Source organism: Myxocyprinus asiaticus, chromosome 3 (assembly GCF_019703515.2).
Source record: "Myxocyprinus asiaticus isolate MX2 ecotype Aquarium Trade chromosome 3, UBuf_Myxa_2, whole genome shotgun sequence".
NCBI classification, from domain to species: Eukaryota; Metazoa; Chordata; class Actinopteri; order Cypriniformes; family Catostomidae; genus Myxocyprinus; species Myxocyprinus asiaticus.
This window is the reverse complement of record NC_059346.1, coordinates 58,884,480-58,902,227: the sequence shown is the minus strand read 5'-3', so window position 1 is coordinate 58,902,227 and position 17,748 is coordinate 58,884,480. Positions and strand designations below refer to the sequence as shown.

At 38.1% G+C, this 17,748-nt stretch overlaps 1 protein-coding gene across 4 annotated transcripts in view; it reads left to right on the top strand.

Annotated features, from left to right (window-relative positions):
• ganaba (glucosidase II alpha subunit a) overlaps nt 1-17,748 on the top strand; it is a 29,346-nt gene that overhangs the window by 7,134 nt on the left and 4,464 nt on the right. For 2 of the 4 annotated variants that reach the window (XM_051672388.1, XM_051672379.1), the window contains exons 6-21: nt 2,915-2,980; nt 5,109-5,175; nt 5,439-5,520; nt 5,661-5,757; nt 6,380-6,560; nt 7,751-7,871; nt 8,637-8,872; nt 11,278-11,404; nt 11,620-11,699; nt 12,212-12,352; nt 14,067-14,163; nt 14,246-14,347; nt 14,708-14,951; nt 15,900-15,964; nt 16,051-16,127; nt 16,230-16,304. In XM_051672388.1, the coding sequence (XP_051528348.1) occupies nt 2,915-2,980; nt 5,109-5,175; nt 5,439-5,520; nt 5,661-5,757; nt 6,380-6,560; nt 7,751-7,871; nt 8,637-8,872; nt 11,278-11,404; nt 11,620-11,699; nt 12,212-12,352; nt 14,067-14,163; nt 14,246-14,347; nt 14,708-14,951; nt 15,900-15,964; nt 16,051-16,127; nt 16,230-16,304 (1,858 nt within the window). The other 2 variants (XM_051672401.1, XM_051672397.1) reach the window with 2 other exon arrangements.

The window sequence follows — 17,748 nt, the reverse complement described above, 5'->3', positions numbered from 1 at the left end:
TTAAAGCAGGGTTGCATCCGTACAAGCCTGATGGAGCACAACAGTGACTGCCCACTTTCCCAATTTCTCGCATTTTATAATATTACATTATTCAGAATACATATAAAAACTCTATTTCTTGTAAATTACCGTAGTAGCTCTAGAGGCTGGTGATAACGCCGGACTGTAGAGTTGATTTAGAGTGCAAGGAAAATGTATAATTCACTATGCCTTATAGTAGTGGGCAGTCACTGTTAATTATTAATGATAACTTAATATAAACCTTTTAAGACAGACCTACTGTGAGCTCCAGTGTTATTTAATCAATGGGATATGCCTCTGTTGACACCATCAGAAAATTGTGTTTAATAGTGTAATTCCTACTGAAGCACTACACTACCCATGATCCTGAGGGAGAAAAAATCTACCAATCAGACCATTGCTATGAACAAATCACGGTAAAAGAACCCAGCAGCGACTGTCAAACTTGAAAATGAGCACGTTTACATGCACACCAATATGCTAATTACTCCCAAAAATCCGCTTATTTAAAAATCTGACAAAGCAAGAAAATCGTGTTTACATGAGATTTGTAATAATCACGTTATTCTCTGCTTTTAACGTGAAACCGTGAAGAGAGAAATGCTCAACACGTGCACATTGGACAAGCCAATGAGAACACCGGTAAAGGAGTTTACATGCCACACGAAATCGCCATAATGGGCAAAAATCTACCCGTGTCAACTGGTTTATTCTTATGCCGTTTATGACCTTACACCGATAAAGGAATGCCGTTTATTGCGTTTACATGACCACACACGTTGTCGGCTTATTAAGCATAATCTGTGTAAGAACGTGCATGTAAACGCACTCAATGTCAACATTGCATCTGATGAAAATTCCTTACTGTAGAAGGAAATGTGAACACGAAACAGCCACCAAAGTAAGTATGTGCACGTAGCCTACTATCTAAGGGTAAGTTTACACGACAACAATGTACTAAAAACTGAAATGATTTTTCCTTTGTGTTTTTAAAAATTTTCGCGTACAGACGACAACGTTGTCAAAACGATCCCCGTTCACATGGATCCGCGGAAATGACTAAAAACGCTTTATTATGCATGCCAGGCCAGTAGTTGGCGATGTCACTTTGTAAAGAAACACTACGCGCCTGCGCGCACAAGCATTCTTCCACAGAGCGGTGAATACAAACAATGAAGATGAATTAGTATGAATTTGTGCTTTGTTAAATTTACTGTTAATGTATTACTGTTAATAAATATTTCTATATTCATAAATATTTCAGATTCAAGTTTATTTACTTCAAGTTGTAGATCGTGGGATATTTCAGAAATTTTTTTTTATTAAGTCAAATAATAACTGTGTGAATACAGTTAATAACATACTTCTGCACTGATGATGGTGAGATATCAGAGATTTTTATATAGACTGTCTTTTTTCTATCTGTTTAAATTAATTCAGTTGTGGACATTGGTTCCACACAATGAAAATGAGTTTCTTTGAAATGAAATTAAAATGTTGTCTCTGCTCAAACATTTTGTGTCGTGAAAACCTAAATGAACTGAGTCAACCTAACTTAAATTCATTTTACTTAGAAATTAATATAAAACTCTTACTCTCCCAATCCAGTCCCATGCAAAGCATGCTGGGAACTGGATATCCCCTGCCTGGTTTCAGCAATACATTAATGCAACAAATATTAATCATGTAGTCCCAACACAACTGGATTAAATGAACATAGATGGATTGTACATTGTGAAATTAAGTTGAGACCAAATGCTAAAGAATTGTGTTGCATTAGCTAATTTATAAAAAGTTAATTGAGCAAACAGTAAAAATCACGTTGAGTGAACACCAACCACTAGATGTCTGAATCCATTTAAACATTTCATAGCAATGTAATAACATCACTTTTTGATGACTGTTGAGTACCACTTGGACTTTATGCAATATAATTATGTTCTCATCTTAAACATAAATGTATTAAGTTGATTTCAAGTGTGCTGGTTCAGTGTTTTCAATAGAGCAGCTTTCCCTTTTTTTCTGTGTGCTGGCATGATTCTTAAACGCATTTGTGCTGAAATTGATTAATCGACAATCCATAAGCAAATTATTATATTCATTAACATCACTAGTCATGATTCACCTTGAAGCTGGTTGATTTGGTTCATGGCTCTTATGAAAGATTTTATGAAATCCCTATGGACCGTTGCACTCTTTTTGCTGCATTTCCTTATTCCATAGTAACAGCAATTTCTCTGATTGGTGGATCTTGCTTAAGGATTATGGGTAGTGTAGTACTTCACTAGGAATTTGGCAGTTAAAAGTAATGCTTTAAAAAATTAAGTCAAAATCACATCGACTTGTCAGTTTTACAGAAGCTTACCATTATATAGCAACATATGGTGTTATCGTAGGTCGGTCTTGAAATGTTTATACATGATACGTTAGTATAACTTTACTATGGAGATTTTGAATGTTATTTTTACTTTTGGAATCCTACTGTCATGCTCTTTATAACATTTGGGTGAAATTTATTGGATGATATGACTGTAATAATCTTGAATAATTCTGGAATAATCTTTGTGGTGTTGTACTTGTTTTGTGTTGTTGAAAGGTAGAATTGTTTATAATTGTTATGCTATTTCTTTAGTATTTGAAATGACTGTGATATTTTGTTAATCTGAGAATGTTGGCACAACAAAAACATCAGGTTAAAATGACACTTTCATTTGATATATTGAGGTCTGGGATTTGTATCTTTTAAACAACAACAGATAATTTAGTAGTGTCAGACATTATTTCATTCAGATATAATAATGTAAATGTTTTAACTGGAATTCTCATCACATTCTATTTTCCTCCCCTCTTTTCGTCATCTTTCCTCTTCCCTCTCTTCTGTCACGCTCTGCAGTATCTCTCATAAAATAAGTAGCACAGTTGGTAGCATGTGGGACTCGCTCAAGAGCATTTTCTCTAGGTAACATCCCTTCTTAACTGTGTGTGTGGATGCACCTGATTTTGCACTTAAGCTTAAAAGTCACAGGTTTACAATGTTTCTTTATTAAATGTTCTTAATGTGTGTATATTTATCATTTATTAGTAATGTTTCAGTTTTATGCGTCAATAGAGTTTTAATATCTGCAAATCCCAAGAACAATAAATTTTTTTTGTCAAATTTTCTAATACAAGTACACTAATGATAAACCTAATCTTACTGTCTAAAGGTATTCCATATTTCATATAACATATTCCTCAGTATATTAAAAATGTGTGTTTTATGTGATATATATATTTTTTGAAAATATATATAATTTTTTTCTCCCCAATTTGGAATGCCCAATTCCCAAAGTCCTCGTGGTGGCGTAGTGACTCACCTCATTCCGGGTGGCGGAGGACGAATCTCAGTTGCCTCCGTTTCTTAGACCGTCAACCCGCGCATCTTATCACATGGCTTGTTGAGCACGTTACCGCGGGGACATAGCGCGTGTGGAGGCTTCACGCTATCCACCACGGCATCCATGCACAACTCACCACACGCCCCACCGAAAGCGAACCACATTCTAGCGACCACGAGGAGGTTACCCCATTTCACTCTACCCTCCCTAGCAACCGGGCCAATTTGGTTGCTTAGGAGACCTGGCTGGAGTCACACAGCATACCCTGGATTCGAACTCGCGAACTCCAGGGGTGGTAGTCAGTGTCTTTACTCGCTGAGCTACCCGGGCCACATGTTTTATATGATATTAAAATACTATTGATGGCAACTAAAGTAACATGTTATCTGTAAATGAGTAGTTTACCGATCCCACCAATGAAACCAATGTAAACAAAAATTCTGGCACATTATTAACATAAATATAGAATTAACAACACAGCCTGATCAGTGATAGCTGCTGGTTTTGCATTGATTAAGGTGGTATAGCTATTAGCTTTGTAAAAACATCACAAATAAACTATTTGGAAAACTATTTTTTCTTCTCCAAAAAATACTTTTACTGGACATTGGGTATAATCCGATACATAGAGATAATACATTCTGAATATTAATATTCTGAATATTTTAATGTTTGCCATTTTAAACCAAACAAACCCAACCAAATCAGTTGTTTTGTCTTAGAATCGAATATGTCTCTTAAAGTCCCTCTCCATTCACAGGTTTAACCCCTAAAAACTCATCTTTATTTAATTTTTTTTCCATGAAAATAATCCCTTCATGCCTTAAAATGGCTTGGATATAACTCTACACCTTTGCCTCATTTAGTATGCACAGATCTATGAATATGCAAATTAGTCCCGCCTCATCTCCACTCACCCCTGCACTGCTTACCTGCAGCTCAGGCTCACTGTGTCCCCATGATAAATTGATGGAACCGTGTTGAGCTTCAAAATAAGTTTAGTGGCAAAACCCATCTGTTTTTGGGTAAAATTTTCAAAACAGTTCTCTGGAAAATGACTACTGCAAACCCGAGTTTTCTCTGGAAGTTTTGGTGGGACAGTACGATTTTTCCAAATAAACTGCACTCATTTATCTCAGATTTTCAGATCCTTTGGTAATACATGAAGGCTCACCAGTTGTCCTTTCGCAACTTTGCATCCGATATGTAGCTCCACCTGGCTTCTCCTAATACCCTTGCTTTGCCGTAGCGTATGCTACTGTTATGGAAAGCCCCACCCCGCAAGTTGACAGGATTGGTTTCTTAGGTTTGTGACGTATGAAACACTGGCTGTCTGAATCCGTGTTTTTGAGATTGTCTTTGGTACACTGCAGTTCCAAGGCGAAAATGCTCAGCCATGGCGTTGACTGCTGATTTCACTCATGGTATGTCTTCTAGCATATAAAAAATGCCTTATGGACATGTAAACAAGGTTAAAAACTTGATTTTCACTGGTGGGGATCTTTAAAATCACAGTCTGGTAATTTAGAAGATTTTATTTTTGTCAGATTGTCTGAATTGTTGTTGAACAGCACTTAAAAATTGGTTAATTGTGTTCATTTTCTCCCAAATTCCCATCTGCTTAGACCCCAATGCTTGTTGTTATTTTAATGTTTTACATGCGTTAGTTGTTTAGACAAGCATTGGAGAGAACGTGTTTCTGTTTTGCAGTAAAAGTGAATCAGATTCGGAGCAAGATGCAGTGCAGAAGAACGTGGAGCAGCGAGCGGAAGAGAAGGTGTGTGGTTTTAATAACCCTGTTGTTATACTCATTTAAGAGTCTAGATAGTATCTGTTATGATTTTCCATTTTAAGGTCTAGTTTGATCTCTTTGAGCTCTTTGGTTGGTAAATGATTGTTCAGCAAATCTTGGTACACTAACACAGTGTGAGTTAATATAAGAGATTAGCTCAGATATTGAAGAGTATACATTACATTAGAATTCCAATTTAAATCTGTATTCCTTTGTTAGATAAACATCACCTGTTTGCTTGTCTTTAGGATGGACAGAAAAAAGAAGAAGAGGATAAGCCTGGCATGTGGGAGGAAACATTTAAATCTCACAGTGATTCAAAGCCCAATGGTACGTTGAGACTTGGTTGAATCTTCCCCCTTTATACTACATTATACTCAATAGAATATTGGAGAGATAAACACGGTTTCATTGTTTGCCTCTTTGTTTAGGCCTATTTAATCTTTTTTTTCATTGTCATTCCAATTCAGGTCCAACATCTATTAGTTTAGATTTTTCCCTACCTCGGGTGGAACATGTCTATGGCATTCCAGAACATGCGGACACCCTCAAACTAAAAAGCACAGAGTGAGTTCTTACATCAGTGTGATGCACGACACATGATTTTTCAAATTAAAACCAGAAATCGTTTTTTTTTTTTTTTCTCCCCAATTTGGAATGCCCAATTCCCAATGCTCTCTAAGTCCTCGTAGTGGCATAGTGACTCGCCTCAATCCGGGTGGTGGAGGACGAATCTCAGTTGCCTCCACGTTTGAGACAGTCAATCCGCGCATCTTAACACGTGGCTTGTTGAGCATGTTACCACGGAGACATAGCGTGTGTGGAGGCTTCACGCTATTCTCCACAGCATCCACGCACAACTCACCACGCACCCACCGAGAACGAGAACCACATTATAGTGACCACGAGGAGGTTAACCCAGCGTGACTCTACCCTTCCTAGCAACCGGGCCAATTTGGTTGCTTAGGTGACCTGGCTGGTGTCACTCAGCATGCCCTGGATTCGAACTCGTGACTACAGGGGTGGTAGTCCGCATCTTTACTAGCTGAGCTACCCAGGACCCCCAAAAAACAGAAATCTTAAAATTACAGGCCTTTTTTACTTCGTATTCAACATGTTCATTAACTTTGATAGCATTAAACATCAGTTTGGGACAAAATAAGATGTTTGTCCTTTTGTTTTTGCTCAGTGGGTCAGACCCGTATCGGCTTTACAACTTGGATGTTTTCCAGTATGAGTTGCACAATCTAATGGCTCTGTATGGGTCAGTTCCTGTGCTCATATCTCACAGTACTGAGCGCACCATGGGCATCTTCTGGCTTAATGCAGCAGAGACATGGGTGGACATCAGCTCAAATACTGCAGGAATGGTGAGAGTGAGAAGCATGCTCTTTTCTTTCTTTCTGTCTTTCTGCCTGTCTGTCTTTCTATCTATCTGTCTGTCTTTCTGTCTTTTGTTATGTTTCTTTCTCTCTGTCTTTCTTTCTGTCTTTCGTTATGTCTCCTTTCTTTCTTTCTTTCTTTCCACCTGTCTGTCTGTCTGTCTTTCTGTCTGTCTTTTTCTCTTTCTTTCTGTTTTACTTTCTTTCGTTCTGCCTTTTGTTTTTGCTGTTTGTCGTTCTGTCATTCTGTCTGTCTGTTTTTCTGTCTGTCTGTCTTTCTTTCCACCTGTCTGTCTGTCTGCCTTTATGTGTTTCTTTCTGCCTTTCATTTTGTCTTTCTGTCTTTCTTTTTTCTTTCTTTCTTTACGCCTGTCTGTCTGTTTTTCTGTCTGTCTGTCTGTCTTTCATTATGTCTTTCTGCCTTTTGTTCTTTAGTTCTGTCTGTCTCTTTCTTTCTGTCTGTCATTCTGTCTCTTTCTTTCTGTCTGTCATTCTGTCTTTCTGCCTGTCTGTCTTTCTATCTGTCTGTCTTGCTGTCTTTTGTTATGGTTCTTTTTGTCTGTGTGTCTGTCTGTCTGTCTTTCTATCTATCTGTCTTTCTGTCTGTCTTTTTCTCTGTCTTTCTGTTTTACTTTCGTTCTTTCGTACTGTCTTTTTTTAGTCTTTTTCTTTTTGTTCTTTTGTACTGTCTTTCTATCTTTCCTTCTTTCTGTCTGTCTTTCGTTCTGTCTTTTTCTTTCTTTTTTCCTTCTGTCTGTCTTTCTCTCTTTTGTCCATCTTTTGTCCGTCTTTTTGGTTTCTTTCCTTCTGTCTTTCTTCTGTTTCTTTCTGTCTTTCTATACCAGGTTTCAAAAGCATTAAATTGTTATCTTTCTTTTTTACTGTACAATAAACTATAACGTTCTGATGCCTGATTTCACTTGTAGCAAATGAAATGTTAGATTGGTACTTTATTTCAAAAGGATTGTGAGCTCTGTTTTAAGAAGAGCAAAGGCAAAACAGTATTAGTTTATAATGTTGCCTAATGCCTTTGATTTTTGTTATTGGCCATTACTTACTAGTGGACATTAATTATGTGCCATTAAGCATGTGCATGTAATTGTATCGGTGCAATCTTCATTTAAATTCATTGAAATGGATGTGCTCATATGTTTGGCAAAATGCTGGATTTTGTGCAGGGCTCCAGTGAAGCTCCTCAGACTGATGTACGCTGGATCTCTGAGAGTGGCATTATTGATGTCTTTATCATGCTGGGACCCAAACCTACTGATGTTTTCACTCAATATGCTTCACTTACAGGTACACAAACAGACAAAATGCCCTACACCATATTTCAGACTGAACTAGTTATTTACTCAAAGCTTTTGAAAGGTTATAAAGTCTTTCAAAAATTTTGATTGGTGTCAGTCTTCAGAAAGGCAGAATTGGTTTCAGTGCTTAAAATAAAATGGTTTTGATTCAAATAACCAACATAATTTCTGTTAAAGGGTATTTACAACTTTAAAGAATAGTTTAACCAGAAATTAAGAGTTCTGTTGTCATTCACTTACCCTCATGTCGTCCCAAACCCCTTTGACTTTCTTCTGTGGAAAACAAAATTAGTTGTTTTGAAGGATTTTCATGTGGCTCTTGTCCATACAAGGAAAGTGACCAGAGGGTTTTGATGCTACAAAAATTATAAATAAGCACCATGAAAGTATCATAAAAATAGTCCACACAACTGCTTTCCAAAGCTATGCAATAGCTTTGTGTGAGGAATACTAAATTATATGTTGCTTTCAAATCTCATTTGCACCTTTGCATATATTGGCCTGTCAAGATGTGAACAGTTTGGAGAAATTAAAGAAAAATAGCTTTTGACATCATTGATGCCAAATCTGTTGCAATTCGTGTTTACGTGCCAAGTTTGAATATGTGCAAGCACTAGTGACTGTCGCGGCTACGCGGTCACATGTGGTATGTAGCCATTAGGTGGAAAATAACCTGGAGTATTTCACAAATCCAAGGTAGTTTAGAAGGATTACATTTGCCCTTTCCAACTAAACTTAACTTTTTTTTCTTTAGGCACTCAGTCATTCCCTCCGCTCTCAGCACTGGCGTACCATCAGTGTCGCTGGAACTATAACGATCAGGAGGATGTGAAGGCTGTTGATCAGGGCTTTGATGATCATGACATTCCCTATGACTTCATCTGGCTGGACATTGAGCACACAGATGGAAAGCGCTACTTCACTTGGGACCCCATCAAGTTCCCCCAGCCCAAAGACATGCTGCAGGGCTTGATGGACAAAAAACGCAAGGTGTGTTTGTGTATTTCTGTGACTGAAGTTAGGGTTACACGGAATGAGCAAAAAAGCCTTTTGATGATATTAAATATACAGAATATCTTGATATTTCATGACTTAAAGGGTTATTCATTTATCTATTTCAATCAGAGGAACGATTATTTTTCAACCAAACAGCCATTGTAGTCAAGTAGATTCAAAACGTTTAAAGGGGTCATGTCATGAGGAATCAAATTTTCCTTGATATTTTGACATATAAGAGGTCTTTCTACTATAAAAACATACTGTAAATTTCAGAACTCAAAACTTAATCCCCAGTGCAATAAAAGCATTTATTGAAACCAAGCTGCAAAAACGCCTCATTCTCTACTTCCACGTCTAACCTACGTCACTAGGGGGCCATTATTTCATGACTGCCTCTACAGCAATAAAACATCAACGCCTACTTAAAATCATCGCACCCACCGCCCCACCCACTGGCGCTCTGTTCGTACTCGGAGAAAGAGCAGGACATAGTCCTACTATGGCCTCACTATTCCTAAACACCAAAGGGGACCCATCTGGACTATTTCGGATTATTTTTGTATATATTCACGCTGAATATGCATTTGAATTTGTATATATTCTTTGACTGCTTGATACATATCTCGTGCCACTTTTAAAAGATGCAGTATCAAGTTACAACTCTGAAGAGGAGTCTCCATTCGGTTTCATTCAGTTGCCCTGCCTCTTGTTGTTTTGAGCACAGACACGTCATGGACGCGTTCTTCGCCCATCTGCGCTATTTTTAATTGTTGCTTTATGAAAGCATGCTCTAGTCTTTGACCGTTTTTGTATGTTTTCAGCGATGTGATGCTGTATGCGTCTAGTTCACATCGTGCTTTGGACTGAGTGGATGTGTCTTCATCGTATTTTAGCGTGGATTGTATGTTTTTTCGGCTCATGTCAGTGTGGATTGTTTGTGAACCAGTCATAATACGATTCCAGCTTTGCAAAGGAACTATTATTGAAGGATGGGGCAGTTAAAAACACTTAGACCTGATGCAAAACAGTAAGTAAACAGTTCCATTCATGAGTATTTCAAATGTCGTGACTGTTTGATAGTTTATGGTGCTTAGCGTTAACAGTTGCATTTGAGATGAAGAGTTTAATATATTCGGATGCAGTGTGTTGGATGTGTATTATGTGTAAACCCTGAAATGTAGTTTTATAATATTGGGGGTTTGTTCTAGGGGTCGACCGATTATCGGCCTGGCAGATAATCGGATCCGATATTTATAATTTTTCTAACAATTTTTTTCCTGTCTAACATTAGCTTTATTAATCAATATGTTTCAAGCCTATTGATAATAAATAGAGATTTGTTTACATTTTGTGAAAATTAATCAGAGATAACATCATCTTTGGCATGGATGGCAAGAAAGACAGCCAAAACTTTGAAATTACGAGTTCTCTGCTTATGATAAAAAACATTTCCATTATTTGATATTCAGTCCATTTATTCTTAACTATAGCAAACCGTATTTTTAAACTGCACTATTAGATGTACATTGTTTGTTTGTTTGTTTTTGGTAGATTTGCATTTTATGGAAAATGGTTCATTTAGACTTTTACATACATTTTCTCTCAGGGGTTACCCCTGAACCCCATACAGTATCTTTCCTATGTATATACAGTTGTGCTCAAAAGTTTGCATACCCTTGGAGAATTGGTAATATATGAACCATTTTTAAAGAAAACATGAGTGAGCAGGCAAAAAACATTTATTTTATTTCTTATGGGATTCATATTCAACTGTAGGTTATAACAGAATGGCACAATCATAAAACAAAACATGGCAACAATGAAAAAAATTAAATGACCCCTGTTCAAAAGTCTGCATACCCTTAGTTCTTAATACTGCGTATTGCCCCCTTTAGCATCAATGACAGTGTGCAGTCTTTTGTAATAGTTGTCTATGAGGCCCCAAATTCTTGCAGGTGGTATAGCTGCCTCCAGGTCATGCAAAGTCTTTGGTCGTCTTGCATGAACCGCATGTTTGAGATCTCCCCAGAGTGGCTTGATGATATTAAGGTCAGGAGACTGTGATGGCCACTCCAGAACCTTCACCTTTTTCTGCTGTAACCACTGGAGGGACAACTTGGCCTTGTGCTTAGGGTCAAAGAGCATTTCATGTCCCCTTTAATGCTAGAAGTAAAATACAGTATAATAATCAAGGCATGTTCACAGAGACTTTTGATTGATGATGCAAATGAATCAGAGTTGAATCAGAGTTTTGAATCGATTCATTGAAACCGACAGGTTGGACTGATTCAGCGTTTTTGCCACTGAAGTTTAAATCAGAGACATTAAAACTCTATTAAAACTCTTTGTCAAAACATCTCTTATAAACATCATGTAATATTGTTTTTGTCCCCCAGCTAGTGGCCATTGTGGACCCTCACATTAAGGTGGACAGTAGCTACAAGATTCACAATGAGATTCGCTCGAAAAACTTCTATGTCAAGAACAAAGATGGAGGAGACTATGAAGGCTGGTGCTGGCCAGGTGTGTAGTAACTATTCAGTTGTTTATCATAGTTAAATTGAATAGCTGTGTTCGGAATAGTATTAAATAGAAAACGACTTCTACAGTAAATATGTAATGTACTACTGTTTATAAAGTTTACTGTGGAAAATTGTCTACTATTTCACTTACTATTAGTAAAGAATAGTTGCTAGTTTTTCCCAATGCTGAAATGTATATTTCTTTCTTTGGTAAAGGTAATTCTGGCTATCCTGACTTCACTAACCCTGAGATGAGAGTGTGGTGGTCCAGCATGTTTGCCTATGACCAGTATGAGGTGAGGGCATCTCTGAACTTCAAGACCTGCTACACTTTCTGACCTTTTACAATTAAGTCTTTAAAACTGATGATTTCATTTATTTTAAACGTAAGTAGTTGTGTTGCTAAAGCAAGCGTCACTATTGCTTATACTTAGAATTTGTATAAACCCCTAACCCTAAGTAGTAAACTTTGACATGGAACTCATCCTTCATTGTTCATGCAACATTAACGATACCTCAAATCATGTGGCTTTTTGAAGAGAGGTGAGCTGAATTTTCCCTAATGTACGATGAGACAGGTTAAAAAAAAGCCATAGACTTACATTGAAGGAGAGACCCAAGCCATATATAGAGCCCAGAATATCATAAAGACTTGCGGGTTGGCTCTATTGATTTCAGCCTTTAAGCAACCACCCAGAACCCCCTAGCAACCATATAGCAATGTGCTAAAAAACACTCAGAACCCTGACCTTTCTCCCCTATTCTGTTTGTCTCTTCCTCCTTTACATTATTTTTCGTCTCTGTCCAGGGATCCATGGAGAATCAGTACATCTGGAACGACATGAATGAGCCATCTGTGTTTAATGGGCCTGAGGTGACCATGCACAAAGACGCTCGTCATGGTGTTTGGGAGCATAGGGATGTTCACAACGTTTATGGCCTCTATGTGGTAAGAGACCATTTCCCTTTTCTGATATATTAAAGGGATATTTAGCTCAAAAATGACATTCTATTATCATAATCTCGTCTTTATTTCACTTTAAACTAGAGGTGGAACAAAAAAAAAAAAAAAATCTATATTTTACCTCAAGATATTGTATCAATACTCGAATATTTCTCACAATAACGTTTAAGGGGAAAGAGAGATTGTGCACCACTCAGATCAAGGGAGTGAGAAGAAAAATGTGTTCATTTGGTCAATGCGAACTCGATTATATTGACTAAAATGCTAACTTAAAACAAGCTAACAATGCAAGTCTGTAACTTAATTGATAAGGATGTCCGAACAGGTCCTTTATACAGCTTGACTGCAAGAGTTTAAGTTATAACACGTTGGAACCAACAGACACTCGTTATCACACATATCATTTTTTATTTTTTTTTTTACTGAAACTGACATGTCTATGCTCAATGCTACTTCTGTGGCTCTGTGATGAAGTAGGAAGTTGAGCACTTGCACAAAAGCATTAAAGTTCAATAAAGACAAAAGAGAAACAGGTGAGTAAAAGATTGCTCAATGTTCTCGTATCGTGAATGTATATCGTGAACACGTATTTTGGACTAATTTTATGGTTGGAGGGCAATTGTAACGGGACGACTGTAACACACTGGCTTGTATTAAATTCATTATTATAATCTAGTATTTCTCGACAGTCAAGTGATTAACAACCTCTCATTCTCATGCGAATGTGCACTTCTTCTCCCACCACCTGGCCGGCGAATGAAGCTCACACCTGAAAATCACTGAAAAAATCGACTAGTTTGGCACCGGCATTACGGGCAATTCATACCGATCGCATTCTTAGGCTAAAACAGACACAGTGCAACGAATAAAACAGAACACAGGTGTCTCGAGATGCGTTTAAAATGTTGCATTTCCTTTTAAATTGACGCAGTGTCTAAAAAATGCAGCGTTCCTGCATGAGACACCTAAAAAACAGCCAGATAGCACAACGGTCAAAGACACCTATCTAGCGCATGCTTATATAAAAAAAGATGGACTTGTCCGGACTGAACGCCTCACAGAGGTGGAGGTCTTTGGCAGTCTTGGCTATGTCTTGTTCTCTTATCAGTGTCTCGCTGCATAAGCATTAGGTATGTACATACAGCTGTATTTAATGAAAAACACTGTGGTACTGCCAGTATTATAAAGCTTGAGTTCGTAGTAGTACTGTGGCACTGGTATAGGCTACTGTGCAACACTAAGTTAACATAGAACCGTCTACTGAATTGTTTCTTTTCTCGTACTACTTTTCAAATTAAGATGTGAGAATATGAACTGGTTAAATATTTTGCACACTTTTGTTAACAACCAGATATATGTTCTCTGCAATAAACAACTGCTATAACACAATGCTGGGCAGTTTCCCAAAAGGCACCAATGGTCTCTACGATCAACTTAAGCTTGCGATGCTTTTGAGAAACGCAGCCCAGATTGGCCATTGCGCCCTCTTGTAGACGTAGGAGACAATGTCGATTTAAAAGTCAGATGTCATGAAGCTTATTTCCCCTACCTAAAATAAATTCTAATTGAGTTTTTCAGCCCTGTTGACAGCACTAATAGAATAAAATCATGGGTTGTGTCTGATAACGAGAAGCTAGTACAGAAAGAAGTTGTGGTGAAAAGTGGCCTTTCTCTCTTAACAGTCTTTCTGTGTTATCAGCAAAAGGCGACTGCAGACGGACTGATTCAGCGTTCAGGAGGAATGGAGAGACCGTTTGTTCTGACTCGAGCGTTTTTTGCGGGGTCACAGCGTTATGGTGAGAGATGCATTCACATCAGACAGGCCTTGCATGTTTTTAATAGAGCATTTAGTGCTGAATTGCTCTCTCTGTTGCGCAGGTGCGGTGTGGACAGGAGATAATGCAGCTGAATGGGGTCATCTGAAGATCTCCATCCCCATGTGCTTGAGTCTGGGTTTAGTGGGCATCTCTTTCTGTGGAGGTGAGCAGTTTCTCTAGTAATTAGACTTGCTGATACATGTTTATACAGACAAACAACTACATTTAAAGGGGCTTCCACATGACTCGCGCCGGGGCGTCAACTCACCACTTGATGCAAAGCGCTGCCTTGATTTCCACTTGAAAAGTGCTGCAGAGTCTGTTTCTTCTGCGTTAATGTTACTTTAAAATTTAGCAAAAGTACATTTTAAATCAAGGTTGTCAACATGATTTTTAGATTTCTTCCAGTTAACTTCAAGGACTGCTTTATGGAAAAAAAAATTGAAATGAGCGAGGAAAATTGTGTTCTGTCCTATTTTTCCTTTGGTCTTACATTCGGTACCTTGCTCCTTCTCTTTATCAGCTGATGTTGGTGGTTTCTTTAAGCATCCCAGCACAGAGCTCTTGGTGCGGTGGTACCAGGCGGGAGCTTATCAGCCGTTTTTCCGTGCACACGCTCACCTGGACACCCCCCGCAGGGAGCCCTGGCTGTTCGGCCCAGAGAACACTGCACTTATCCGGGAGGTGCTGCGCCAGCGATATGCCCTCCTGCCTTATTGGTACCAGCTATTCTACAATGCATACCGCACCGGACAGCCAGTTATGAGGTGGGGCTTCACAAAGATAAACGATTGACTTATTGATTCCATCCACTTATTTTTATGCCAATTTTTGGGATATCACATAAAAAATGCTGTATAGAAACACCAAGAAGTTTACAAAATGCGCATAAAAATTGTATATGCTTGCTTGTGGTGCATATATATTTTTATTTGATAAGACGACATGCACATAAACTACAATGGAAACATATTTATGGAATACTGTATATTCCTATTTAAATGGGAATATAGATGGTCATCAAAAAAGTCATGTGCTTTGCCTCAAGCCATGCGAATACATAATTCGCTCAGAGAATTAGGTCACACTTACCTGGCTAAGTAGCCTAAGCTGTTTTTTGGAGCATGGTACCAGGTTTGTTGCTGGTCTAAGTGGCATACCATTGACCAAGATGGTCTATAAGGTCGACCTCTGGCCTAGCAGTCCAGCTGCTCTAGACCAGCATGTGAAACTGTTTACCATTAGAAGCTTGTTTTAGCTGGATTTTCCAGCAGGAAACCCATAAATAATGTGGTATGAGGAAAGGTTTTGAAGATTTGCGATTCTCAAACAGTGTTAAAGGTGAAATGTGTAATTTATTTCAATGTTAAAATACTTTCTCCATCTCACCTTCTTATGCAAAGGCAACTATAAGTAAGCCATTCGTTGGTTGATATCCCTGGAAATTATAAACATTGTGGTTCTTTAGTGCTTCCAAACATTGCTCTTTGTTTGAGCGTCTTGACCAACCCAACATGGCAATTGCACAAGCAATGGCGTTTGTGTTGGGTGGGACTATCTGGTTGTCCGACCAATGGCAGAAGGTTGGAGTATTCTCGAAACCTGTTATTTTTGCAGCTCCGTTTGGTGATGCTAGTGGTGCAGAAATTGCACACTGCACTTTTAAATGAAAGGATTGTATTATTGATTCTCTCTATCCATTATTCTCCTCATAGACCTTTATGGGTGGAGTATCCTGAGGATGTTGCTACTTTCTCAATTGAGAACGAGTATTTGCTTGGTGAGTGTTTAAATGTGAATTGCAGTTACCCCAAATAAATGTTATGGCAGAGCACGCTAACATGGGTTATTTTCTCCATGACTTAGGGAAGGATTTGCTGGTGCACCCTGTTACTGATGAGGGGGCTAGAGGCGTTACTGCCTACCTGCCTGGGAAGGGCGAGGTAACGTGGTATTTGCCAACACTTTAATATCCCTGAATGGAAAAACTTGTTTTTTGAATCCTCTCTGAAGTCTCAAACTCTACATCTGGGTTGCTTTTGTAGGTTTGGTACGATGTTCACACATTCCAGAAACATGATGGGTCTCAGAGTCTCTATATTCCTGTCACCATGAGCTCAGTAAGTCCACACATTTTCAGTTTTTGACTTGACATTTTTTTTTGTAAGATTAATCTATGCAACGCTTTTATTCAAAGAGACTTACATTTGAGGAATTGAGAAAAGTGATTCATCCTAGGGGTACAGGAACATGACAAGTTCTGATTCAGAATTCCAGAATTGCTCAGAAAAGTACAAACTAGTACAGAGATGTTGGTGAGACAACGGAAAGAGAATGGGGAGTTAAAACAAATATTAAAAAAGAGTAGATGCATACATTTTTGTCAAGTGTTCACAGATATGTTTTTTTTTTTTTTTAAAGTTTGCATGAATTAGGCATTAAGCAGTGAAGGTGTCTAGGCATCGATTGTCCTTTTTTCTACTTCTGGCTGGATGTCTATGGCAGTCTTAAAACCACGTGGTAAAAAGTTGGCAGACTAATTGAAGAGGGTCTGATCATGAGTTTGAATAATTTTAGGGTTGGCCTTTTAAACCCTCTAGCACCACCAAGAGCTCAGAGTTGCACTTTTCTGCTTATAACTTTCTCCACAACCAAACCAAAAATCTTTGGTCTAAAAAAAGTGATTCATAATTTGATTCCTTGAGTCATGCTGAGTTTAGTGAACCAGGTAGTTTCGTTTTCTGGCTGATTAGATTGTCCACAACTTTTCAAAACTTTCTTTTTTGCGGCTTCTCCTACAAATATTCCCTTTGCTTTTTGGATTTATTGGATTTTCGAAACCATTCCCCAGTTATGCCCTAATATAGTTGACAGTGAGGTTGCCAAAATAGGAAGTGTAGTTGTACTTTGGTAAGCTTTGGCCTTTTAAAAATTACATTTGATATGTGACCTAAAATGCCCTGATTTGGAGAGGTCGAAAAAATAACATCATAACAACTGGTAAAAATCATTCTAACTTTAAAATAATTTAACCTATCCAACTTCCACCATCTTAAGGTTTTTTTTTTAATTATTACTCTATCTACAAATTTTGTCCAATTCGAAGGAAATGTGGGTCAGATGATCTTTAGGAAATGCCTGACAAAAATTGGGCTGACAAATCAAATGTATCTTCTGTCACACTACACTTCATGCACCATTCACTCCCATTCAAACGCACCCAAATGTGGGAAACCGGAAACACAAGCTCATGTGAAGAAACCTTCCAGTTTTCTGCATTTATAAGTTCAAGTTTGGTGAACTCTGACCTGTGAATCTGGATGACGACAAGACGTGTGACCAATAGAAGATCAAAATGTCACATGCTGATCTCTTGGCTTACCTCAAAGAACACGTATTTCAAAGATGCATGTTTTTATTGTTACAGAAACCCGAGTTGATGGTACATTTAAAATGTAACAATGTTGTTTGTGATTTGTTAAAATCAGAAGCCCTTGTGCGTTGCATCATGTCCTGGTCCGCGTTGTGCTGTCTGAAAAAATGTTGCATGCTCAAAACCTAGTG